The sequence below is a fragment of the Barbatula barbatula genome (genome assembly GCF_947034865.1).
Source record: "Barbatula barbatula genome assembly, chromosome: 5".
NCBI lineage: Eukaryota > Metazoa > Chordata > Actinopteri > Cypriniformes > Nemacheilidae > Barbatula > Barbatula barbatula.
Genome location: NC_136769.1, coordinates 6,781,536 through 6,809,086, shown reverse-complemented (window position 1 = coordinate 6,809,086; position 27,551 = coordinate 6,781,536). Strand labels below are relative to the sequence as shown.

At 39.3% G+C, this 27,551-nt stretch overlaps 5 protein-coding genes across 5 annotated transcripts; 4 read left to right on the top strand and 1 right to left on the bottom strand.

The window, feature by feature from the left end:
* Window positions 1-371: 371 nt before the first annotated feature.
* On the top strand, window positions 372-4,353 carry napsa (napsin A aspartic peptidase). Its single transcript, XM_079456953.1, has 9 exons — window positions 372-599; window positions 1,337-1,520; window positions 1,619-1,742; window positions 1,841-1,959; window positions 2,040-2,239; window positions 2,672-2,794; window positions 2,976-3,120; window positions 3,213-3,311; window positions 3,490-4,353. The coding sequence occupies exons 1-9, from the start codon at window positions 532-534 to the stop codon at window positions 3,649-3,651; spliced, it is 1,224 nt and encodes a 407-aa protein (XP_079313079.1). The 5' UTR covers window positions 372-531; the 3' UTR covers window positions 3,652-4,353.
* Window positions 4,354-4,524: 171 nt separating this feature from the next.
* On the bottom strand, window positions 4,525-10,177 carry mief1 (mitochondrial elongation factor 1). The gene is made up of 6 exons (XM_079456952.1): window positions 10,053-10,177; window positions 9,089-9,401; window positions 8,830-8,991; window positions 8,396-8,576; window positions 7,233-7,495; window positions 4,525-7,117 (listed from the first exon to the last, which is right to left on the bottom strand). Exons 3-6 carry the CDS (start codon window positions 8,974-8,976, stop codon window positions 6,299-6,301), a joined length of 1,410 nt encoding a protein of 469 aa, XP_079313078.1. The 5' UTR covers window positions 8,977-8,991; window positions 9,089-9,401; window positions 10,053-10,177; the 3' UTR covers window positions 4,525-6,298.
* A 1,593-nt stretch (window positions 10,178-11,770) lies between these two features.
* On the top strand, window positions 11,771-19,573 carry LOC306894880 (uncharacterized protein). Its single transcript, XM_079457717.1, has 2 exons — window positions 11,771-13,927; window positions 15,161-19,573. The coding sequence occupies exons 1-2, from the start codon at window positions 13,460-13,462 to the stop codon at window positions 19,019-19,021; spliced, it is 4,329 nt and encodes a 1,442-aa protein (XP_079313843.1). The 5' UTR covers window positions 11,771-13,459; the 3' UTR covers window positions 19,022-19,573.
* A 687-nt stretch (window positions 19,574-20,260) lies between these two features.
* On the top strand, window positions 20,261-22,541 carry mpst (mercaptopyruvate sulfurtransferase). Its single transcript, XM_079456200.1, has 2 exons — window positions 20,261-21,070; window positions 21,923-22,541. Exons 1-2 carry the CDS (start codon window positions 20,479-20,481, stop codon window positions 22,216-22,218), a joined length of 888 nt encoding a protein of 295 aa, XP_079312326.1. The 5' UTR covers window positions 20,261-20,478; the 3' UTR covers window positions 22,219-22,541.
* Window positions 22,542-22,616: 75 nt separating this feature from the next.
* On the top strand, window positions 22,617-27,551 carry LOC306893986 (SUMO-conjugating enzyme UBC9-B-like). The gene is made up of 7 exons (XM_079456201.1): window positions 22,617-22,985; window positions 23,213-23,295; window positions 23,413-23,496; window positions 25,454-25,526; window positions 25,655-25,764; window positions 25,892-25,971; window positions 26,120-27,551. Exons 2-7 carry the CDS (start codon window positions 23,230-23,232, stop codon window positions 26,181-26,183), a joined length of 477 nt encoding a protein of 158 aa, XP_079312327.1. The 5' UTR covers window positions 22,617-22,985; window positions 23,213-23,229; the 3' UTR covers window positions 26,184-27,551.

Below are 27,551 nucleotides of genomic sequence, written 5' to 3'. Positions count from 1 at the left end.
TTGTAATGTAGCACTGATATGAAAGTTTCTCATAAAACTTGCATTTACAAAGTTCAAGAGAGCAATTGGTCAATAAACAATTTTTATACTGGTTACTCTACTTCCTTTACAGCAATTTCTCCCACGTTTTTTCTGCTAAAAAAGAGGATGTTTTTTATTTTACAATACCTTATACATTAGACAAATCTTTGAGATGTTAAAATAATGAACTAAATAAATGATTGAATTTACTAAAACGCAGATATGTATTACTGTGAACCATTCTAGCGTCGCATTTCCGCAGAATTTGGATGTTGAAGCTGCTATCAAATTGATTGGCATTAACTGCAACCAATCGTCTGGTTACATACGTGATACTAGCCAATCAGAGTGGAACAAAAAAAGCGGAAACTGACGAAAATGTCCAAAAGTGTTTGAAAGGAATGCACGGGTATATAAACTGCGCGCAAGGTGCGGCGCTGTGAGAGAGTTTTACTTTAGCATTGACTTACTGCGTTTTGTTTGAGATCTGTTTTTTTGAACAACCACAACATGACTCGCTTGCTTCTGATCGCATTTGTAAGCTTTCACTTATTAGCTGACTGCAAAGAATTAATCAGGTAAATTCTTACAAATGTTTTATTTGTACTAACGTTATATGTTTAAGTAAACCGTAAAAACACCTTTTAAAGTACAATATTTAAATGAAATACACGCGCAATGGTTGGATTTTTACCAGGGCATCACGCCCACAAATGAACTCCATAATAAACAAACGCGTAACAGGAGATCTACTCTCTCGTTAGCAAAGAAATCTCTTGATGACATTTATAGAGCTCGAATTGAATGTGTGTTAAGATTTGATGCTGTCGTTGTTTTGCAAGAACTTCAGCGTTTCTGCTCGGATTCAGGAAGTACAAGTCAGTTAGCCAAACGTTACATGTGTGAACTATCGTGGTTGCAGTGCGTCAATAACTTGCAACGCTCGTAGTTCTGCAATTTGTTATTAAAGTAGTTCCTGACAACATTGTTTAAAGGTTGTTGACATAATGAAAACAAAGTTTTAGCATAGCAAAGGATCTGATGCAGAATAAAGTGTCAAGTTTTTTGTCAAACCTCAGGTCCCCTTTTCGAAACGGTTATGAAAGTACTCCAGAACTAGTTTTGTCCAGGTTGGATCAATTATTTTTGCAATTCAATGTATAAACCATTGGTGCTTGGAAGCCTGGATTTGACAACCAGGAAACACAAACCGATAAAATGCATATCTCCGTTGCTTGGGTTAAAAAGTGTCTGTGTGTTATTGTAAAGGTATGACTAAAGTTGACAAACATGCTATCGGATTTGTTTTTTTAAGGATTCCTTTGCACAAGACTCGGACCGTCCGGCGCACGTTGGCAGACAATGGAAGGACTATTGAAGACCTCAAATCGATGGCCAAGTTATTTGAAGAAACGCCCAATAATATGCCTTCAACAACACCAGTGCCATCCGCAACTGCAGTACCAACGCCGGTGGAAAAACTCACCAACTTCATGGATGTAAGAATCCCTCTGTTTTTCTTTTTATTGGAAAAACGTAAGACACGTGTGACATAAATGGTCGTCAGATTCTGATTGTACCACCTTTCTGTGTCCAGGCCCAATATTTTGGAGTGATCAGCATTGGGACACCTCCTCAGGAATTCAGCGTGCTCTTTGACACGGGATCATCCAACCTCTGGGTTCCATCTGTTCATTGCTCCTTTCTGGACATAGCGTGCTGTGAGTTCAAATCTTTGCTTTGAGTTGTGTACGCTGTGATTTTAAAGATCGTAAAATATGTCCTCCTATGTCTGAATGTTGATCCTTCTATTTCTCAGGGACGCACCATCGCTACAATTCAAAAAAGTCTAGCACATACGTTCAGAACGGAACAGAGTTTTCAATCCGGTATGGCACGGGTAGTTTGTCTGGCTTTGTCAGTCAGGATACAGTCACTGTGAGTAGAAGCACCAGATCAACTCAAACACTTCATTCCGTCAACATAATTTCAAAACTATGAGTAGTTGTCGTCTGTAGTTGGCAGGGTTGAAGGTGCCAAACCAGCAGTTTGGTGAGGCGGTTAAGCAGCCTGGCATAGTGTTCGCTGTGGCACGCTTCGATGGCATCCTGGGCATGGGATATCCCGCCATTTCTGTGGATGGCATCACCCCATTGTTCGACACCGCCATGGCTGCCAAAATCCTACCTCAGAATGTCTTCTCTTTTTATATCAACAGGTATGTTTAAAGTAAACTCTTTCTCTGCTTACTCTTTAAGAATCTTTCCAGATTGTTTTTGGATGGTTCATGATTTTTAAAGCCAAGAGAATCTTCTCAAGTCATCGTTTCCTCAAAGAACTGAGAAATGGGTTTTATTCTGTTATCTGTACTTCCCTTATTAAACTGAAAATCAGAAGCAAATAATAAAGTTGAGGAATGTGACCCTAAGCGTGACCGGTTTTAAACTGTAACTCATGACTCTCATTGCTGCTTGCAAATGCAGGGCTGAACAATATGAAAGAAAAATGCTAAGTGGTGTATTAAAGCTTTACATTTATGAAATCGGTTTGAAACGATGTCGATTTATATTTGAAAACTGAAAATAATATAACTATCCAACACACGTTTCACAACCTTTTTGTGATTAACACATCTGTGTGTTGTGCGTAGAGACCCTGCAGGTGAGGTCGGAGGCGAGCTGATGCTGGGGGGTTTTGACCAGCAGTATTTTGACGGCGATCTCCATTATGTCAACGTCACGAGGAAGGCCTACTGGCAGATCAAGATGGATGCGTATGTGCCTACCTGTTTCTACAGCTGAGCTTGTGATTTCAGTAACTCCTAATGAGACGTATCTATCCGTGGCATCTTAAACTTGATAGTTCTAACCTTTGTTCGTAATCGTAATGTTTTCACCAAAAGTAATCGCAACCGTTTTGCATATATATTTGTTCCTTATTGTCAATTTCTGCAGAGTTCAAGTGGGCAGTACCCTCACCCTGTGCAAAAGCGGTTGCCAAGCAATTGTCGACACAGGAACGTCACTGATCACAGGACCATTTCAAGAGGTGCGGGTGCTGCAGAAAGCCATCGGAGCCGTGCCACTGCTTATGGGAGAGGTGAGGACTTTGTTTAATGTCATGAGAGTTAGTTGTTGAAAAATGCATCCACTACCAAGAAAAAAAAGCAATGTTCATTTCTTTCTCTGTAGTACTGGATTGACTGTAAGAAGATTCCATCACTTCCTGTTATATCCTTCAGTCTGGGTGGGAAGATGTTCAACCTTACTGGGGAAGACTATGTTCTTAAGGTGATCACTCACTTGCGGAGCCGTACTTTTAGTGTGCATTTGTTTGAATAGATTGTTTTTGAGACTAACTTCATGAATGGCTAAATATTTGTTACATTCGGTCACATTTTTTCTGAATCGTCAGCAGAGAATTCTGTGTTAATTTTAAGTAATTAGTCACATTCCATGTTTTTTTCAGGTGACTCGTATGGGAGTTAGTATCTGCCTGTCTGGTTTCATGGCTATGGATGTCCCGCCCCCTGCTGGACCCCTGTGGATTCTGGGAGATGTTTTCATCGGCCGATATTACACTGTGTTTGATAGGGATGCTGATCGTGTGGGGTTTGCTTCTGCCAAGTGAAGACCGAGTAAATCACCCTGTTGTATATTTGATTGGCCTGCGGTTAAGAGTTGAGTGAAAACTCGTATGAAATTCATTCTTATTTGAAGGATGCACTTATCACAAGTGATAAAGAAAAAAAAGCAGTAATGCTTTACAGTATGGGTCTACAATATGTCAAAGGAGTTAATACGATAGGTAATGTGAAATAACAATGAACGATGTTTACTTTTTTATAATTGTACATTTCTAACACATTGAAGTTGAATTAATACACAAACATTTGTTAGTAATGAGAGAAATGTATACATTTCCGATGATTCTGGGTTAATGTTGTTGTTCATTGTTATTTCATAAGATCTAACGAGTCCTCTTTCCACGGATGCTGGAAGTAAATTATTTACCAAAGAACTAATTCTGAAGTTTCAGATGTGCTTCTGCTTTTTTGTTGAAGCTTCATAGTTTGTTTTATTTTGCACTAAAGTAGATTTGAGCCAAACCACTGGTAAATGTTTAGTATTCTGGTTCTGTTACTTCTGTTTTGGAGTCAAACATTTGTATTTTTGATAGCATTTGAGCACTGATATACTAGCGTTTTCAGAATCTATAAATGATCTCTTTGTTACAATACAACTGATGAATGTTCATTTTGACCACTCGACTGCTTAACTGTTTTCTGAAAACCAAAAAATGGAAATAAAAGTTCTTTGTTAAGCATGCATATCATATTTGATTTTGGGTGCTGCCTAGTATCTATACCTTTCAAGACTGGTCCGCTTAACGCTGTTTTAGGACTTGAATCGCAACAAGACAAAATCTGATACTAATTTATAGTTTTGAAATGGTGGGGCTGGACACTGAATTACTAATGCCCATAAATAAATACATACCAATACGTTTTAATTCCATTTTATTTTCATCCCAAGACTAGAGGCACAGAAAACAATGACTCTTCCAGAACATTAATAAATTGTACAAAGTTCTGTTTAATAAAAATAAAATACACAGGAAGTAAACAAACACACAATTACATGCAAAGTACCAGGCCAACATGAACTCAAGGTAGAACTCTGTCTACTTTGGATTTGTTGGTTCTCTGAATTAAATATCATTAGCACAGTAAATGTGTATCTGCTACATAGCAGGGGTTTAGGTTATTCAAGCAAAGTAAATGCTTAGATATATAAACCCATCTCTTGTTCGTTTTGGCATTAACCTAATATATATTTTGTTCTATCAGACGTCACAAAGCACACATCATGACATCAAGATACACATAAATATTTTCACACCTGTACAATCAATACAAAAATACTTAAATGTCTTTGTATTTACTAGGATTTTATTAAGCTCTTACATTTTTACACAGCACCACCATGCACGCAATACCATTCGGTTCCTCAAAACCCACTCGGTCACCCAAACCAGCCATCCGTTCCCACTGATAGTTTCTGGACCTATAGTACATATTTAAGGTCCACATTAATTTACTTAAATACTAAGCATCTGGTATCTAAGCATTTCCGCAGTGTGGCAGTAACCAATTTCAACCATAACAATTCCAACTGAAGGAAAATTATTTTAAAAACAACGCAGCTGAACGTAGATGCCACATTGCCAAGAAACAAAATAATTAACATAACACGTTACTCCAGCAGCACTTGTTCATTTATAAGTACCCTGCATATTTTAATGGCACAGGTGGAAATAAAGGGTAAAACGATAGAAGAGCAAGACCTTGTTTGATTAAAGTTTCTCTTCCCTATCACATAGATGTAGATAATAGTGTTGAAATCATTTGAAATTTCAGATAAATTATTTGGACATTTGTTACTTGCCTCAAAAGGTCAAATCGATGTAAAATGCTCATTTTTCTTTCAGGTAATTTCCATTACAGAAACCGACCCTTAAAAAAAACATTGAATGATGCAATAACACTAAACATTATGTTCAAGCGTAAGCAGTCAAAGGCTATTTTTCTTACTCCACTACGCACTCCGAATAATGGAAAACATGAAGTTACCCAGCATTGGAAGAATTGTAAATAAATGTTACACCGTGTCTACACCGGGCACGACACAACTAAAGACACTAGAAACGCATTAGAACCCATTATAATTTCAAATTGTATACCCACTGGATGCTGAACGGCGCGACAAACCAATTAAGAACAAGCGGGTTGTCAGGTCACATCGTGCCTGTCGTGTCCGCTGTAGACACGGTGTAAGACTGCATCTAAAGAAATATAAAAGCATATGTGTGAAGGATGAGTATGTCATTGACCTACTAGAACAGGGCACTCATGAGAACATTACCATTTTATTTTTGTGGATCAATTCTGCTTGTATGCTTCAATATTTAAACAGACAGTTCACCCAAAAATGAAAATTCTTTATCATTTACCCACCCTCATGTTATTCCACTCTTCTTCAGAATGCAAAAGATGATATTTCGAAGAATGTTGGAAAACAAAAACCAATGGGACCTACGGTTTTCTGTTACCAACATTCTTCAAAATATCTTCTTTTGTGTTCAGCAGAAGAAAAAGTCATGACATGACAAGAGGTTGAGTAAATGGTGACAGAACTTAAATTCTGGGTGAACTATCACAAAGTGTCAAAGCATTAAACAGCTGCTAACAGTGGTAAAACGGAGGCATGCATTTGTGTTAAACAGTTCTCATAAGACTCTCAGGGTCAGACAACGCAGAGTAGAGCGTGTACCCAAGTTCATCTATTTCCTGTTCCGTTAGCTCACAAAGCAGATTGACTTTGGGATTAAGGGTGCAGGGTAGCCTCCCGGCCTCTAAGTGTCCCACTAGTGCACGAAGCAGGTGCAAAAACCGGTCTGCCAGTGCTTCCTGAGTCCAATCCCTTTCCTGTTCACTCAGGAGAAGAATTGCATTAGTATGCTGACTTGCATTCAATCGTGCCAGTGCGGGGTTCAGTTTACACACGGCTTTAATGACTTTGAGACAAGCACAGCGGCATCCGCCGTCTTCCTGATCGAGCGAACGTAACTTTGTGGTCTCCGCCACTCTGAAACTCTGCCTCCACAGGTTCTCGTGGCGGTCGGCGGCCAGTCGGTGCGGTTTGGCGATCAGCGAGACTCCGTCCTCCATAACAAGCAACGGGAGGAAGTCGACGTAAAGGCGATGTTCCATGTCAAACTGCACCTCCAACGTGAGCGTTTCCGAAGGAACCACGGGTCGAATCACATAATCTAAAACACTACCGATTGCCGGCCAGTTGATGGAGCCGGCAACAAGCTTCTCAAAGACTTCTAGAACGCTCTTTGGAGAAAGGTATCCTCCCACCATGCAACGGTCCCAGTAGCTGCTTCCACGGGGGAAGTACTCAAGGTTTTCGCGACGGACCAACCAGAAGCCAGGAATATTCATGATGGTGTCCTCGCCAGGAATGGACGACCAGAGGTTCTTCTCGAGAATCATGGGTACCATCAACTGGGCGTGGTCTGCAGTCACCACCTACGAGTTACATCGGAAGCACTTAAGAGAACTTAAGTTTTTTATAAGTTACTATCAACATGCCAATAATGCCCATTTAAGACCCCCAAAAACATTTCTGGTTTAATGCTGTTACCTGGAGGTCATCATAGAGACTGCCGCTCAGGAACATCTCTCGTAAGGGCATGTCGGGCAGTTTGGCATGGATGAAGACCCGGAGCTCTGCGCAGATATCCAGTGCAGCACGACGGGCGACAGCTTGCTCCTCCGAGGGGATTGCCACTTTCTCATGAAAGAATGCCCAGAGGTATTCCTGGAGGGACAGACGCATTCTTGCCCTCTGAAGATCAGCCTTTCCATGACCACCATTACCCCGACCCACTACACGGCGAAATGAATCTGAAGAAACACAAGGCGAAAATGGAATTAGACATTTCTGTTAAGCATGTGCTTAAAGGGGGGATGTCCGATTTCTCTTAGCCGACGTTGATGTTCAAATCACCAAAACAAACACACCCCTACTCCCCATATTTCGCTTTCGTCAACGCTCGGTTTGACTAATGTACGTCCTGTGCACTGTTCACCTTACTGCTGATTGGCTACAAGGTTGATTTGGTACCTGCCCCGACTTTGTCTTAACAAGCGTAATTCGGAAATCGGACACTCCGCCTTTAGTTTAAAAAATACTTTTTAAAGGACTAATAACACCATTTAGAATAATTCAGCTCGAAAGATCAACACACCACAATGTTTCATTTTCCAAATTACATTTACGCAATTGGCAGAAGCGACTTACATTGCATTGCATTATACAATACATTCATTTTAAGTATGTGCAATCCCTGGGATCAAACCCATGACCTTGGCATTGCTAGTGCCATGCTCTAACCAGAAACTAAAGGAAAGCTATAGACAAGTATAATGGAGAGACACTTAGTAGGAATGGCACAGAGTGGCGACTTAACACACAATTCTGACTGCGCATCTCCAATACGTACAAAACTACTCTATAGATAAACATGTTCATATCCACATTATGGGGCTACAGAAACCTACATCATGTTAGTATACCCACTGAGAAAGCAGAGCAGACACTCCATTATGTACAAGCCTGATGACAGGAAAGCACAGGTTAGCATGCATCAGGGATAAACCTTGTACATTGTGACTCCATTTTTACATTTCCCTGTCTTTCCAATTGGTAGTAAAATCCTTTTCCAGGTATATCAAAATAATAACAAAGCCACTGCATTCAACAGCACAGGATGCTATGGCTACAGAGCACCAGAGATTCGTTACCTGGTTTGAAGGGGCTGGAAGAGGTGGGGAGCGTCTGCAGAGATCGGCTGATGTTCTGCTTCATGTCCCGGTTCAGTGTTCGAGGTGAAGACCCCATCCAGCTCGGCTCCTCCCAGCTCCTCTGTCCAGCCGGGTTTGCTTTAGTCGGGCTTGATGGAGCACTCAGAGCTCTGTCATACATCTGAGACAAACCAAACTCAATAAGATAGCGAGAAGATACTATGATATCTGTGATGCTAGTAAAGCTAGGCAAAGCATGGTACTACTAATGCTAAGTTTATAGAAAAGTGTAAAGCCTTTATGAACTGCGCGTTGCAAAATCATAAACTGAATTTGATCAGTTGGGCGTGGTTCAAACATACAAACTTTCCAATGATAAACTTATCATAATAGTATCCATAGGAAAGAAATGTATCTTAACATTTCGTACTCACTCTTTTGACCGCCAGTGTGGCGATACCAAGCATGGCTGCCCCTCCGACCCCCAGCACCAGCTTTGCATTGGAGAGCACAAAGTCAATCGCCGTGCCAAGCCCATTGTCATCTTTCTTTCCTTTCCGATCTCCGTTCACTCCTGCCATTGATCTTTACCCTCACTGAGAATCAAGACAGACAAGGGGAAGAGGGGAAATATTTAACACTCAACATCTTTGAAATGGAAGTCAATGTTTCCATCTGCGAGGATACTGGTACCTGCAGCTGGTCAGACCGCCCGCTGGTGATAAGCGCAGCTCAGATGACCTCAACTTCTACACCAACCCCCCCAGCCGGCTACTGAGGAAGAACTGGCCTCTCTTCAGCGCGTCCTCCCTCTCCGCCGGGCTGCTGAGAGTCTGACAGCGGCGGAACTCTCGAGTCACCGCACGCCGGTAATAATCACGGTCTGTGTAATGTAGGTGTTGGCCTGCACGGAGCAGTGCTCTGTACAGCTGCAGCACGGCACTTCGGGACCAGCAGCCCATCAGGGAGAACTGTGAGAAGGCAGAGCCAGCTGTGACACACACACCTGAACGATAAAATGAATGATAGATGTTAGAACTTAAGACTCGTACAGCATGATGCCAATGACAACAGCAAGATAATAGACAAACATATTGTGAGGCGTAAAGAGCGTTGTGCAAAATACAATTGTCTCCATTTTCTCTTAGATTATGTTGACTAGCAAGGAAATAATGTTAGTTTTGTTAGCACTCCTCAAAGGTGGCCTCCATTTATCTGTCACAGTGTGACTTTATGATGTATTGTTCCATGATGATCTGTAAAAAGTCAGTACCCACGTGATTAAATGTCGGGAAATGATTCCTCAAAGTAGGGGACGAGTAAAATTGCATTGATGATGAATGAACGACTTAAATTTCTTGGTAAAGGAGCTACATTACTAATGGACAGATTTGTATTTCAATATAACCACAGCGTCAGTACATAAATGAACTGTAACACAGCGTGTGGACCAATAACATCTACAACAGAGAACAGTTCAAACACAGTTGTTATTAAATGAGACGTGCACAAACTGCAGTCATTTGAATGCAACCAGCTAGCTAGCTTTAAACGCAATGACCTTCCGTAACTGTGGAAATATGTACATAATATCAACCTCAGATGTGCCAGAGGCTTTGCAAACTCGCATTCATATTCGACAAACAACGAAACTCACGTTTAAATATGTCAGAGAGGAATGTTTAGCTTGTCAAGGGCGGAGGTAAGGTAGGTGGATTAGCCGTCAGTGAGGGGTCGCCCAAGATCGCGCCGGAAGAAGATAAGTTACTGCAATTCAGTTCCGGTGTTATTACTGAAAACCTTCTCAAAAATGTTACAAGCAAAATATACATTTACAGTTAGATTTGTAGGGTTAAAGCAGGTGCGCAAATAAATTGGGAACGACCATAGAGTTTCGTTAAATATATATTTTTAAATATATTCTTAAATTCTTTAATAATTGTTACCAATCATATTTACAACTGTGTTTGCACTACAATAAAATAAATGAAAAAAAACGAATGGAAAATCTGAAAGCTTGCATCACCATTTAAAAAAATAACATTTAAAATGTGTGGAAACCAACTTTGATCTCGCCGCCGCGTGGTCACGTGGTTCATGGTGCGCTCAATAGTTACAAACTATCGGTCTGTTTGATAGTGGAAGTAGCTGTAGTTGCAACACATTTCACAAAATACCAACACAATATATGAACTGATTACTATGTTGGATAAGTTTATAATGACATTTTGTCTGATAATTGTTAAAGAGACAGTATGAATCAGTTGTGTGTGTTTAATTTGACTAGGAAGGGTGCATAATGTGCAATGAATTAACAGTATTCATGCATTCACCTGTTTCTTATGCTTATATGATCATCAGTACATACCCATATTAAATTATGTTAACAACAAGATATAAATGACAGCCACCTCGGATACTGCAGATCATCAGCATACCCCGACGCTTGAAGCCCAGCTGAAGACAAGAAGCCCACTAGCTGAATACACCTTTGTTTGAAACCCTAGTTATTGTATTTAATATTATATTTGTTTAAAATTACTTGTCTTCAAAAGTTTGTTATAAAACAAAAAAGTGACTGTTTTAAAGAAATTTAATTGATTACAAAAACTGCCTACCTGGGTCTTAATTTTGTGTTTTTAGACTTTGAGAGCACGAAGATACCACAAAGGAGTCTTTCGACCAAATTGTGAGTATTTTAAAAACTTCACATTTAGGCCGGACTTGACTTACTTTACCTAAGCCGAGAATAATAAATATTAAGGTTAAAGGCGATAAAACTAAAGTATGCGTCTATAAAACAATATGAATAAATACAATAAATAATATTTTACACAGAATAAGCAAATGTCATATTATCATTCAGCGAGGTTAAGTGTGCTAAGCACACGTGGCTAGACTGCATAAGTCAGTCATTCCGAATAATCTGAATTAAAAGCACCAGCACTTTTACACAAAGAAATTGCCCTTGCTCACGTGAGACATGTACTCACTCAATACGTTCTTTGTTAAGATAGCAAGACACTGAAGACAATTACTTGTGCAGAAAGACTGAGCGACATCCACGCACAGTCCATCACATGACATTTTTAAGTCCCTATGTCTACTAAGAAACTCCTCATCCGTACCCACCAACTCATCTCAGTCAGCTGGAAAAATTCAAGTTAAGTTTCAAGAAAAACCCAAATCGATGCATAAAGGCTATGACGTCTTTTCATATTAATCTTAATAATTCCAGACCATCATTAAACACACTTTGTAGCATTCCTTTTAATGAGAGCACAAAGGATAAAATACAAATTCCATAACTTATACAAAATCTTTGTACAAACATGGCCCTTTACATGGCACCTTAAGGTTCTCACAATTGTGCTTTATCATCAGTACACAGATACCTTTGGAATCAAATCGATGATGTTGGCTTGACCACCATGTTATTTTTAGCTTTAAGCAATATTACACTGTCAGAATGAAATAATTATTATAATTTGTATATACTTGAAGGAATAAAAAATGAAATGGGCCTTGAACTTTCATATAAACTAATGGAATGTAGGTTTGACAGTTTGCTTGTTATGGAAATTAAATTCCCTAACTGGAATCACTAGATTCAGATTACAGCCCTCTTCTTGTTTGTTCACTGCAACAAAAACGTATTACACTCAAGAGCTCAACACATTCACCAGTCTTCATATACTGAACGTCTTTACTGCCTTGAGGTGAGTTTAACATTGCAGAGTTTTTATATTGTCACTGATATTTAAATATGGGATTGATGTATTGTAGGCAATAGGGATCTCGTCACCTGGGAATTATTATGTCATAACTGATATTTTTGTAAAAATTGAGTTATTCACATATTCTTATTCTAATGTAACCAATTTACATTATGTGATGTATTATTTTTTAAATTGTGTACATACTGGGACATTTTATGTTTAATTAAAATAGGAAAATGTTTATCTACTCAAATGGAATGGAAAAACCATAAAACTCTTCTGTAAAATACATGTTATGGACTGGACATTTAAAAAAATAGCAAATACTGCCGAAATCGAACGAAAAACAAGACAAAATAAAAACAAATTTGTATGTTTCCAAAATGTAAACTGCTTTTGCATTCGGATGCGGCAACAAAATGTATCTGTATTGAATATTTAAATAGTACAAATGCAAGTTCTTTTGTAAAGTCTTTTGTTGTTTTGAAGAGTTTATTTCATCATATTTGTATTATGTTCTCCTGTTTTTATATTGTTTTATTGTGTTAGTTAGCTGTATATTTGTAGTTATTATTACTTAATTAAAACAATTTAACAGCAGTTTGATTGATATGGATTAAACGTACAATACAAAAACATGATTTCAGATTTTTTATCTAAACTTTTCATATATAGAATTTCTGTTGGGGTGTTGCAATTCCTTAAAAAATTCCCTTGATTTAATAAAAAACATTCTAATTTTGATGTAAAATATTCTGGAAGTTAGATGATGAGAACACATTTAGTTTACAGATAAATTATCTACTACAACTAGAAGGACCAATTATGACCCTGGACCACAAAACCGGTCATCAGTATATTTTCTAAATTAAGATTTATACATCATCTGAAAGCTCAATAAATAAGCTTTCCATTGGTGTTTGGTTTGTAAGGAAAGGACAATATTTGAGATACAACTATTTGAAAATCTGGAATCTGAGGATGCAAAAAAAAACTTCATTTTGAGAAAATCACCTTCAAAGTTGTCCTTTACAGCAGGTAATTTGCTAAGTTTAATGTTTTTATTGGTCATTGGGAAATTACGTTATGGAGAGTACATAAACCCGAAAGCTGAAATTCCAAGCTTTACATAAATACCAAACTTAAGTGGGTAATACCCAAAGAGAGGACCAGCATCGAGCTAAGTTTGTAGGAGTGTTTCCGGCCATTTTTGTTTGCAATTTTGCTGCATCACTCTAAAAATTGGATTTACAAAATATCTTCATGGAATATGATCTTAACTTAATATCCTAGTGATTTTTGGCATACTTTTTTTTGTTTTTGTGCCCTTTCCACCATACAACAGATGGATCTACTAGATTATCCCATTCCAGAACTGGACGCTACTCTGCAGGAAGCTAGCCGGGTGCTTCAGCTCACCTTAAATCCAGAGCAGTACCAACACTATAAAAATGCCCTCCTACAACAGAGCAATACTCTTCAAGAAGCCCAAGAACACCTGAAGGCACAGGCCTCTGGACGTGAGAACTGGGTGACGGAGGAATTCAAAAAGCGTCTCCTCTCCTGCAATGATCCCCTGCCCACTTCCACATCTATTCCTTCTGTCCTTCCCTCTTCTAAGCTAAAAGGGGAGTCTGCACAAATAGAGCGGGCTACAGCTTTACTGTGGGCGGTTGCTAAGCTGTACAGTGAACCTTGCCTGGTAGAAGGGGATGTGCCAACTGAGAGAACGCAGCAGTCACAGGTTTTTGCAGCTAATCGTCTACCAGGCAAGAACCAGGATGAGCTAAAGGTGAAGCTGTGCTCTTGTTTTTTCTCATTTCAATGAAACCATCCACAGACAACCATCCACATAGTTTAGTAGTGTGTGCTAGACATTTCAACAGGGTCCTACAATTTATGTTAAATGTATAGTTTACCCAAAAGTGAAGATTCTATCATCATTTACTCACCTTTGTCATTTCAAACCTGTATTACGTTATTTCTTCATAGAACACACAAAAAAAGAATAGGAGGTACCAATTGACTTGCATTGGTTTTGTGTCTATAAATTATTAGTGAGAAGGTACCGCCGTTGTTAGGTTACTAAGAAATATATTTTTTTGTGTTCTGCAGAAGAAAATCACACAGGTTTGAAATGACAAGAGAGTGGATAAATGATAACACAATTTTCATTTTTACGAGTATATTTTTGTCACTGTGGAATAAAGTAATCTTTAGTTGACAGACTTACTCACATTAATGATATACTTGGTCTTAATGTTTCAGATATACACAGACAGCCTTCATGTCATTCTGATCTGTAGAGGTGGTATATTTCCCATTCAAATTTTACACCAAAAACGTCCAGGAGAACCATTATCATCTTTAGCTCTCGATGATATCTACACCCAATTAGTCTATGCTATGAGTCAACCAGCATCAGGTCCTGAACATGACCCGTCCAATATCTGTTGTCTAACATCTCTCCATCGCCAAGCTTGGCACGCTGTCAGAATGGACATCTTAAAGGCAGGGGGTGAAGCAGCAGAATCACTTAAAATGATGGAGACTGCACTTCTGGCTGTTTCCTTAGAGGACTGCCCGGCACCAACTGACCTTGCAGATATTCTCAATGCTGTCCGTCTAGGAGAAAAAGATCGACCATGTTTGAGATACTATGACAAGGTGTGTCCTTAATACTCACTAGTACTATGTAGTTTAAAAAGATAAGTTCACACAAAAATGAAAATTCTGTCATTAAGATATTTTGAAGAATGTTGGTAACTGAAAAATGGTGGTACCCATTCTCTTTTATTGTATGGACACAAATCCCATGCAAGTCAATGGGAACCACCATTGTTCAGTTACCACCATTTTTCAAAATATAAACAGGTTTGAAATGACAAAAGTGCAAATAAATAATAGTAGAAATTTCATTTTTGGGTGAACTATACTTTTAAGTTATTAATGAGTTGCCATTCTAATGTGTGAAGTTATAATAAAATACATGTTTTGCATTGTTATCTATTCAAATTTAATTGATTGTAATGTTAAAATTTGACAGAATGACAAATGTGAACCTTTTAATCAACAGGTGATGAACTTGGTGGTTTTCAAAGATGGCCAAGCGGGCATGCTGTTTGAGCATACTGCCCTGGATGGAATGGTAGCTGGACTTTTAGTTGAATGTCTGTGGCAGCTGTCAGAATCCCAAAACAAAAAAACAAACACCCAGACCAATGGGTCAGCTCCGCTCCCAAATACCAATTTTCTTCATCCTACACCTTTAAAATTCCCACTTGAAAACATAACTTTACCAAATCAGTCTCTATCTAATGTTCCACAGTCAAGCCAGTCTGTCATGACTTTTGAAATTGAATCTTATCCAGATGTGTTCACCACTATAAGAGGCCACAGAGGTTTATATGACGCATGGATTAATTTTACTCTGCAACTGTCCCTGAGGCAAACACTTGGGGAGGCTGCAACTAGCCTTATCATGGTCACACCCACTCACATGCGTCACTTCAAACATGGCCGCTGCGATCCCACATACTCAACCACTGTGAAATCTCGCCAGCTTGTTACAACTTTGGCATCCTGCATTGGCCCAGATGACAATCCCCGGTTCACAAATGAGCTGTTCAGACTCTTTCATCTAGCATTTGTTGAGCACAAAAACCTCATCAAAGCCACAAAACTTGGCCTTGGTGTAGGGCCTAATCTGGCAGCCCTACGCAGATTTATTCCTCAAGAGAGTGCACTGAAGAAATTTCTTGATCCATTTGGATGTCCATCTATTTACCTGACTGGATCGGATCTGATGGAGGGAGTTGAATGTGCTGTTGGCAATGTGTATGCTACAGACCAGCTGGCTGTCACATACCTTGGCAGGAAGGACAGGGTTCGTCTTGTGTTGAATGGAAAGGGGGTTTTTGCCAGTGTCTTGGGAAATCTCAAAGAACGACTTGAGTTCAATCTAAAGTTAGTAATTATCCTGGCGTTAAGATACGCCATTGCTGGGCAGATGGGAGCCATTGAGTGCCTCCTGCAAGACAGTGAAGAAAGACTAGCAGACTCCACCCATAAAATCAAACAAGATTTTACCTTGGTGATCCATGGGGGGGCAGGGGAGGAAATTATGCTGAATCAGAAGGTAACTGAGGTCATCGAATTTGCCCTTCAAACCGCTCTAACTCTTGGAACACAGGTACTTATTTCAGGAGGTAGCAGTCTGGATGCAGTCCAAAGAAGTGTGGCTGCACTGGAGGACTGTTTCTTGTTCAATGCTGGAAAGGGGTCAGTATATAACAGGGACGGAGAGCATGAAATGGAAGCCACTATTGTTGACGGATATGGGAAGAACTCTGGATCAGTGGCTTGTCTGCGCCAAGTGAAAAACCCAATAAAAGCTGCCCGCTGCATCATGGAAAAAAGCATGCACTCCCTATTGACTGGACAAGGTGCTGAAGAGTTTTTAGACAGTCTTGGAGACAAAGATAACGCATTGAAACCAGACTACTTTGACACTGATATAAGATACAGAGAGCTGATTATTAAGTCAGGTGCTGGCAAAAATAACCATCCTCAAACAGTTGGCGCAGTTGCATTGGATAAGTCGGGCAAGTTAGCCGCAGCCACATCCACCGGAGGTTTAGTTGGCAAATGGAAAGGCAGAGTTGGTGACACAGCTATAGTCGGAGCAGGGGTATATGCTAATGAGAAACTTGCAGTGACATGCTCAGGTGATGGTGATGCCTTCTTACGTCAAACAGTTGCTCAAAAAGTAGCTAGTTTATACAACCTCAAGGGTTACAGTCTCAGACGGGCTTGTCAGGAAGTAATCCATGATGATCTGGAAGAGAAGTGTGCTGGAATTATTGCTGTAGACCATAAGGGTGTAGCCGTTATTGAAACCAATGCAGGGGTGATGTTTGTTGCTTCAATGGTCAATGGCATTCGTCGAACCGAGGTTTTGCAACCTATGAAGAGCTTTTTGAATGTGATTTGGGAAACTGATGAATTGGTAGCTTACTTGCAGTCCAATCCTTGGACCCCAGGAGCCACTGTTCTCACTCGTAAAACCCTAAATGGACCCAGTAGCATCTTCCAGTTAGCGCAACCTGACTACGTATCGATGTTGCAGGGTGCACGGACAGTTGCTAATCTTCTTTGTGAGAAACTAGGCGTGCACCGTTGTGCTCTTGTGGTCATGCCAGAACCTGACAAGCCTGCTTGCATTAAAGTTTTACCTCTCCATGGACTGGGCACTAACTGGACACCTCTTTTATCTGAGGAAACCGAGTACAATTGTTATGACCCTGGTTACTGCAGCTCCAAAAGTGGTCCACGCTGTGAAGATACAAATCTTGACCAAGTGCAGGCAAAAATTCGCTCTCGGCTCCCGACACCCAATGCACCTTCTAGCTTTGATTTTCATGGAGAGCCCTCTGATACGGGCCTATTCCCCCGCATTATACGTGGTGAAGAGCAGCAGTGGCGTGTCTGGGAAGACAACGAACATGTAGCATTCCTAACTCCATTTCCAAACACACCAGGCATTACAGTTCTAGTACCACGAAAACCACTGACTAGTGACATCTTCAGTTTGGATGAGGGTGACTACACTGCCCTTATTGTGGCAATTCGAATGGTTTCTCATCTTGTGCAAGAAGGAATAAATGCCCGTGGGGTAGCTCTCATATTTGAAGGATTTGAAATCGACTATGCTCATGCCAAACTAATTCCGTTAGTTTCTCAGCCTAAATGCCTAACGCCTCAGGGTGTGGCTCCTCAGTTCTGCCCAACCTACCCAGGCTATGTAACATCCGTAGATGGGCCCCCAGCTAACATACAGGAACTTACTGAAATCCACAATAAGATCAGAAAGAGCACTCCTCCTCACTCCTGGGAAAACCCACACACCCATGCAACATCGGCCATTAGGAGCAAATGGTATCGCAATCTGTTTCAAATCCAAAACACCCTTTTTCACAGCACAGTAGAGTACTTCAACAACAAATGCAAGTATTCATATGCATTGACGCCAATCACAACTGACACGATTTCCTCTCCAATGGGCCTGGGGTCAGATTCGGAGCCCGTGTTTGTCAACATGCTGGGCCAAGATGTATATCTGGCTGATTCTATGCAGTTTGTTTTAGAGTACTTCTTAAGGTTTCAGGACGGTCTGCCTGGGGCTTACTATGTGTCCCCCAGTTTCCGCGGGGAGGATCCTGATGCTTCACATCTCAACCAGTTCTACCATGTTGAATGTGAGCTACTTGGTGACATGGATACCGCAATAAGTATAGCTGAAGGCTATGTTGCCCATCTGACTCAAGCAATGCTAAAGGAACACTCAAACATTATACTTGATGCAGCAGGTACACTATCTCATGTCCAGAAACTGCTCAAGAGTTTAAAAGAACCTCTTCCAAAAATAACCTTGGACCAGGCCATTCACTTAATGCCTTCATCTGACTGCCTTGAATGGGTTCAAGAAGGACAACCCCATTTTGGGAGAAAGCTAACACGTAAAGGAGAAAAGGTTCTAATCGAGAAGTATGGAGGTGCTGTTTGGCTAACAGAAATGGATCATCTTGGTGTGCCCTTTTACCAAGCATACGTTGAAGGTTCAGGACGAAGCAAAGCCAAGGCAGCAGACCTTCTCTTTGGATTAGGGGAGACAGTGGGGCTTGGGGAACGTCATTCAACACCTGAAATTGTAAGAGAAGCATTACAACATCATGCTGTACCGGAAGATTCATACAAGTGGTACATCAACATGCGTCAAGTTATCCCTCTTTCAACAAGTGGATGGGGTATGGGCACAGAGAGATACCTTTGCTGGCTTCTCCAGCACAATGATGTCAGAGACATGCAAATTATACCCAGACTAAAGGCCAAAAAGTTCATGCCTTAAAAGGACTTTGACAAACTTAGAACAAGACACTTGTTTTTGGAAAGCTAAAGGAGTAATAGCTTGACCTATATTGAAATAATGACAAACATGCTTTTTATTCTCAGCACGCAACAGTAATTTTCTGCATTGATATTCCCGAGATTCCCGTGGCTAATACAACAACACAAAATGTTATATTGTTAAAATTACTTGACATAACTAAAATAAAATTATTGCAATGACATGATTTTTATGATAGGTTAACAACAGAAGTTATTTTTATTATATGTTGGGCTGTCCTTAATATACAGTATTGATACGCTATTTTGAGTAAACCAGTTTCTTCTATGGTTCTGTATTTAAAGGCTTTGTTCGTTCTTGGTTTAGAGACAACATTTTGAAAAAATAAGTTTTCTATGTTAACTATGTGCATCAAAACACTTAACTGTCTTATGTTATTTTACATTACACATAATTTTCTCTTCTAAAACGTATACTGTAAGCCAGCATGCATTTAATAAAGAATGTCTCGTAAAGCATTTCCAAAAAATATAAATAAATGCTGAGAAATTCACCTTGAAAGAATTTTACTTGTCTTACTATAAACATAATATAAGTAACTTGCGAAAGCAAAAATAAGAAGCTTTCGAGGGTAAAAAATATGCAGTTCTTCTTGCAGCTGGTGGATATTTCCCAAAACTTTTCTAGCGGCCTTATTCTGTGGACTCCATTGTAACATTATGACAATCCAACCAATAAACAGCTAACACTGATCAACATCTGAAAGATGGAGATCAAATCCCCCCCCCCCAGTTTGTGGACTTAGGTAAAAATACCTTCGATTAAAACCTTTAGTGATACATAATTCTCATTAGGCTACATGAGCATCATACTTTGAGACATAAATAACATAATGTAACTAATAACATGATACAAATCTTCAACAAAAATAAAGCATGATTGCGTGATCTTACAATATTGCCAAAGAATTGAACAACTGAACAAAGCATTGTTTCATAAATAACTGAATTACAAAAATGTAATTGCAATGCCTCTTCTATAAAGATCCAAGCTCTTGTATTTTATACATTCATTAGAATTCAAGTATCTCTCTGTTTCCATTAATAGTCGTTAAGAACTGGCACATCCACTGCTCTTAAAACGAAACACAAAATCAGGGGGCACCCGGATTTGAACCGGGGACCTCTTGATCTGCAGTCAAATGCTCTACCACTGAGCTATACCCCCTCGCGGTTTTCTGCTAGTTTACAGGTAGGTTATTAGCAACACAACATAAGCGGCCAGCTATAAAGTTAAATTGTGTCAAAATTAGGACTTCAAATGGCCGTGAATTAAAGGATACCTTCTTTTATTAAACAAACAACACACCGGATAAATATTTGAGCAATGCTGGCTCATACACACAGCACAGGCTGCCCTTAACCAGTTGCACCGGAGGGGAGCGCCTGAGTGCCACCATGGCTGCTGCTCAGACTAGAGCTCTCGTGGCGGCGCGATGGCTCGCGGATGCTGTCAAAAGCAACCGAGTGGGCCCAAACTTGCGAATATTAGACGCGTCGTGGTATCTACCTAAAACGAATCGCAATGCCAAGGACGAATTTAAACAAACTCACATTCCCGGAGCCTCGTTTTTCGACATCGACGAGTGCTGCGACAAAAGCTCGGAGTTTGATCACATGCTGCCCAGCAAGAACGAGTTTGCAGACTACGTGGGTAATTTGGGAATAGGTAACAACACTCATGTCGTCGTTTACGATGCCAGCGACTTCGGCTCGTTCTCTGCGCCACGGGTATGGTGGATGTTTAGGGTGTTTGGTCACAATTCGGTTTCGGTTCTGGACGGTGGGTTCAAGAGCTGGCTACGAGAGGGTCATCCCGTTACCGAGCAGTACGCGAAACCACAGCGCACCGAGTTTAAAGCGACCTTTGACGGGTCCTGGGTGAAAACTTACGAAGACGTTCTGGACAACATAAAAACCAAGAAGGTTCAAGTGGTCGACGCTAGAGCCAACGGAAGGTTTCGTGGGGTTGAACCAGAGCCAAGGGCAAGTAAGTAAGGTTATGGATTTTGGATACTGGAAGTTGTCATGCTTGGGAAAACGTATGGTGGTGTGGGATATTTACTTATCATTACATTGTCCGCTCTATTTTGTTATTATTTACTTTGTGAGGCAATGCACTTTACCCCTTTCACTTTTTGCAAGGACTTTAGACTGTGGACAAGCATTTTTTTAATGCTTTATTGCACATTTTGTTATAACAAAACAATGTTACAACAGAAACTTAACATAAAAAACACTTAGATGAATAAAAAGAGAGAAAATAAAACATTACCATGGCTCGAAACAGACAAGACAAGACAAAAACTTTAAAATTTAAAAAATAAAGAATAATAATAAAACAAAAACCAGGAGAGGGAGAGGGAGTTACACACATAATAAAAAATATGTACATTAAATAGGTTGAAAAGCTTATAACCAGAGCAAATTTTACAAGACCTTTGTGCTTTCATATTGGAAGAAAACATAATTGTTTTTAAATACAATTTTATCTCTTGTAGAAATACTATTAAAATAGGTTTGTTATTAGAACATTTACATATATGTATATAAAATTTACATAGAGAAAGAATTAGGGTTGATTATAAAACAAGCAACTTCAAAAAATATTTTTGGAGCTCGTATTCTCAGTATGCTCGTGACGTCACAAGTGTTTGCGTGTCCCTTTTCATCTGTTGTTGCTATTTTACTATAGTAAACTGCAAAAAGCTAAAAGGTTAACCAAACCGATCTTGTTGTTAAAATTAATATTCAAATTATGTGTCAACTACCTCAACGCCACATTGTGTATAACGTCCAACGTTTTGGAGGTGCATTATCTTGATCTCTCCTTGTATCTCAGACACTGAACCTGGGCATATCCCCGGCACTATCAACATGCCTTTTGCCGGCTTCATGGACAAGACAACGGGTTTGGAACTTCCTGTGGAGGAACTCTCCAAGCTTTTCCTGCAGGCCGGAGTTGACATGCAGAAGCCCTTCTGGGTCACCTGTGGCTCGGGCGTGACTGCCTGTCACATCGCCCTCGCCGCTCATCTGTGCGGCCATCCGGGAGTGTGCCTGTACGACGGAGCATGGGCTGAGTGGTTCATCAAGGCTGCTCCTGAACATGTGATCTCCGAGGGAAAAGGAAAATAACTAGTTCCTATAGTGATTTCTAATAGAACCATAACCTTTTCGTTGAAGGCTTCATTTTGCATAATGATAAAAGGTCTTTAGGTTGCACTACATTGTCAACTGCTCTATTAATGTTGAATATTCATTGAATGAAATAACATGTATTAAGTATTAATTACTGAATTCACATGCTATTAAATCATATTATATGACTGAATTACAATGCATTCAAACTTAATAGTGCACACCCAGAGAAATAAGGGACAATTTAGTTAACTCACTTTTAAAAGTTATTTTGTTCTTTATATACCGGAGTCTAATAAATTCTATAAAAACAAACAGTTCTACCGTATTTGTTTACTGAAGGAACACTTTGTCATATTGCCATCACTGATAACGAATGTAAACGTACAAACTATGCCACACATTTCGAATAGGGGCTGATAGCTGCCCCTGATTTTGCCTGAGGGTCCTGCGAATAATAACAAACGCGGGCCTAGTTCCACTGCCTTCACGACTCGAGCGTCGCATGCTTTTCAAAATAAGACATTTGGTCAAATACTTTTAGGCGAGAATCTGTCATCACTTTAAATCTTTCTGCTTTGGCATATTTACGGACTTTCCACATATTGATTTCATAAGCAAACGTAGGATTATTACCAAACGTCGCTGGTCATAACCGATCGGATGGTGAATTTCTTTTGAGGCACTTTTGGATCTTTGTAAGGTTTTGCGTTTCTCCAATTGATCCGAATTTGTACTGACTGGAAAACATTTCGGATTTTAAGGTATGTCCGAGACAGGCTTGCGAATTAATACGAATCGTGGCAAGATGAACGCCAGTTTCTTTCTCCACATCAACAAACGAAATTGTTTAAAATAGATTAATTGAACCGTATATAACTATTAATGTGATGTTCTTCGATCGAGCAAAGCAGAATAGGTGTTTGATGTTTGTTTTTTGCCTTCTAGGATGTATTCACAATGTTTGTTTGTTGTCTTTATCTGTCCGCAGGGCGGCGCTGTTAAGCCATGTCTGGAATCGCTTTGAGTAGACTGTCACAGGAGCGCAAAGCATGGAGGAAGGATCATCCCTTTGTAAGGAACACATCATCTAATGTTAAACTGACTTATAATATCATTATGCCTTTTCAAGTGCTTTTGGTTACTCTGTGTAAGTGTAGCGCACTTTAACTGGTGTTTGTTGTTTTGAAGGGTTTTGTGGCAGTACCGACCAAGAACCCAGATGGTACCATGAATCTCATGAATTGGGAATGTGCAATACCAGGAAAAAAGGGGGTATGCAATGCATCCATCTCGCCAGACTAGTTTGTTGTCCAAATTTGAGCTGTCACTGATTCTTGAGAAGTGGGACAAAACAGGGCTTTAGTATTGATAAAATAAAACCTGTTGCTCAGACAAATTAAAATACATTTATGGATCTTAAATACGTGTGCTTAAATACTGAGCTTTGTTTTGATACAACCTCCCAACTTTTCTCTTTTTTATCAAAATGTGCCTTTTTCCTTGCCATCACTTGTTTTGTGTCAACACAATCAGATACCAAAAACACAAATTAATTTTCACTCGCATTATGCAAGACCTAATAGAAGTATAGTAAATAAAGTATAAAGTTTCAGAACAGTGTGTCTGCTACCCTAACAAATTAATATTACATTTTCTGTGGTGTCTCAGTAATTTGATGGTGTTTCCACTTACTTTGCTCTCTTGATTTTCTCTGCCTATGCTTCCATTTATTTCTCTTTTACTCAAATCCTTGATTTGCTTTATTTAAGAAATGTATCTTTTAATTCTGGCTGTGTACTCATTTTCTCTCTTCACCTTTTCTGATATTCTCTGTTCCTCCTACTGCGCTCCTCCAATGAAAGATGTTGTCTAGCCATCCTGGAATTAAATACACAAAAAGCCCTGTGTTCCCTCAGCCTTATGTTCCCTGAATCTTATGTTTCCTCAACCCTAGCTCTGCTAGAAATGAGGACAAGAAATCCACAAAAACAATCTATGCTGCCAGTCACATTTTTCATAAAGTGATCTAAATATTTAAAATACATTTCTCAGAAATTGGAAGATGGTGTTGACACTGATGTCCTTTGCAGAGGTGGAATGTACTGAGGGGTCCTTAAGAGTGATACCTGCCCCTGATATTCACTGATTTTATAAAACTTTATTAAATGTCTGACAGTGTTGACGGAAAGTGTGGACACACGAGATATTTGATACGAGATATTTGTGTAGCTTTTGAAAAAACAAGCTATGTTTCATCATTAAAAAACATTTGTATAAATGTTTTTACGTGAGTGATTGAACCCTTCCCTGAGACGCACTGTTTTAGATGTAGTGAGAAGACTATCAGTGTCATAGATTTTCTATAATTATAATGCAATTAAATTGAAGGGGATAATTGTGTTAAATTCATTCTAATATCAATACCTCATAACATTTACAATTGAAAATATTTTTATTTTTTAACCTAAGTAAGGGATAGCGTAAAGGCAGCCGGTTGTTATTGCAGAAATAAGCCCTGACAGTCTGGATTTAGACAGTCTATAGAGCACATCACAGTACAGAGACTGCTTTGCTTTTGGCGTCTGACAGAGGCTGTATCTCCTTATTGGTGCTGCTATACCTTAGTGCTGCATTCGACACCATTGACCAGAGCACGCTCCTACATAGACTCGAAAATTATGTCGACTTTAAGGAAATAGCTTTGAAATGTTTTAGATCTTATTTATCTGTCCATTTTTAATATGTAGCAATAAACAATGAGGTGTCACGCAAATCGCAAGTGAAGTAGGGTGTACCACATGCCTCAGTCTTAGGGCCTATGCTCTTCGCATAATACATGCTACCTCTAGGAGATATAATAAAGCAAGGCAGAGTTAACTTTTCAAGCCTCGTGAAACGCGGAGTGGATATAATTTTATCCACTATTTTATTTGCCACATGCCACTTGCTGCATCTGGGAATAACAAACCTGCAAATGTCGCGACTGGCCAACCTGTATCGAACATTCCAACGAGCCATGTTATAATAGCAGTTATAATTGCTAGACCTGTTTTGTCCCAAATGAGGATATGATAAAAAACAGGCACGCATCTTATTTATTCTTTTGGAATCTGGCCCTTAAAGAAAAGTAGTTGAAGACCACCGACATACGTGTTACCCATCTAACATGCTGCATAAAATTACGTTTTTACTGTCATATTTGTGTGTATTATTTGTCTGTATTATGTAGACTCTTTGGGAGGGTGGCTTGTACAAACTGACAGTGCTATTTAAAGACGATTACCCATCTTCCCCACCAAAATGTGAGTATTTCATATTTTATCTGAGAGAATAGCTGTTCAGTATTGTTACTGCACAAATAATACATTTATATGATACATAATATATTGATAAGTGTATACTGATTATATTCCCCCTCTTTGTCCTTCAGGTAAATTTGAGCCTCCAATCTTTCATCCAAACGTTTATCCTTCTGGGACAGTGTGTCTGTCCATACTGGAGGAAGAGAAGGACTGGAGGCCAGCCATCACCATTAAACAAGTAAACATCCAGTATTAACCAAACAAACACACACACACATTTCAGACACATTTCCTATTAATAACTCACAGAAAGACATGTACTTGTTTAAATGTAAATTAAGTTGTGATGTTTCCTGTGATTGTAGATTTTGCTGGGCATCCAGGAACTCCTGAACGAGCCCAACATTCAGGACCCAGCACAAGCCGAGGCCTACACGATATACTGGTAAGCAAAGAGGCTTAATCTAAAAATGCAATGATTGCTTGGATTTAAGATCGAACCACATAGATTCAGAGATATACCATAACCCACATTCTGATAATGGTGTCATAGCATCTTGAACCGCACTTATCTCTCTTTCGTTTTTCTACAGTCAAAACAGGATGGACTATGAAAAGCGTGTGAGGACTCAAGCTAAGAGATTTTCTCCAACATAGAACGGAAGGTGCATGAACTGGCAACCTGTGCTGAACATGTCACGTTTTTGCATAGTTTCCGTTCCAGGACAGTTCATCCCTCAATGAAAGTCCTACAACTGCAGCTGAGTAGAACTGTGGCTAAAGATTTGCTCAGTCCTGCTTCTGCAGAGAACTGAGCCAAGAATCCAGTACAGACCAGTATAAAGATGAAAAGAACCAAGAGAGTTGATGTTGCCTGTTCTGTAACTATATTGTTGGTGATTGTGTTTTAATGGTGAACCGGTTGAAGTTGATGTAGAACAACCTTCAACCTAAGCAAAGATATCATAGGATTTATGACTGTAAACAACTGGAAGTTTCATATAATTGACAATGTAAGTGCATGAATTAGTTTGATTAAAATGAAAAATTGGTTATTAGGTTACATTGTTGTTTGTTTATTTAAGCCTTTTCATTCAATATGACATTCTGGCCAAGATGCCCCTAGGAAAATTAGCCATGGTTTTATTACAATAAAAATGTGGTAATAATGTTTTTGATGGATCGATTAAAATTGATATAACCGTAGTTCTACGTCAAAACCATGTCTAAACTATTATTGTAATTGTGGTGAGACCATTGTAAATTTGTGGTTGCTATGGTTTTACTGCAGCATTTACTATGGTAAACTTATAATGTGTATGTATACTTTAGTATTCTGTTGTAATATATTACTTCATTAACTTGTGAATTGTTATACTACTATAGTAGGTTCAAAATTAATATAGTATTTATGACTTTTACTACAGTTTATTATAGTATAGTATAGTACAGTCTTCGTTCACAGCGCAGCTTCAGTTTAGGATGCCTCCACCCCAAATGTATTGATTTTTTATTGCTGTAATTTTTTTGACTTCGTAGATGTTTGTTATGTTGTGTTATGAATCGTGTGTAAGATGAGTCACAGTTTTGTGTAGTCACAGTCGCGTGGGTTTCAGGAGAAGTGAATGAATTATTTATATTGATGCCGTATGCATGTAGAGTTTGACCCATGTCAACCACACCAAGCACAATGCGCTGGGCGGAAGGTGCGGACACCTCCTCTTAAACTTAACAGGTCTGATCATTTAACCACTGTAGTTTTACTACAAATATCAAAGCTTAGCCATGGTTTCTACAGTGAGGCGAAGTTACATTTGTTGCTTCTGTAATTGTCGTAGGAGTGAGTTAGTTTTCAGGATGTTAGAACGTCCACGCAAACTGCAAAATCCACTCTGTCAATTTGGACATCAAAAATTCCAAGTTTTGATGTGTCATGTTACTTTTCTTTAAATATGTAATTATAAATATTTGAGTTCGCTAAAATGTTCTGCGTTTTCTACTTAATAAAGTACGCATACAGCTTTC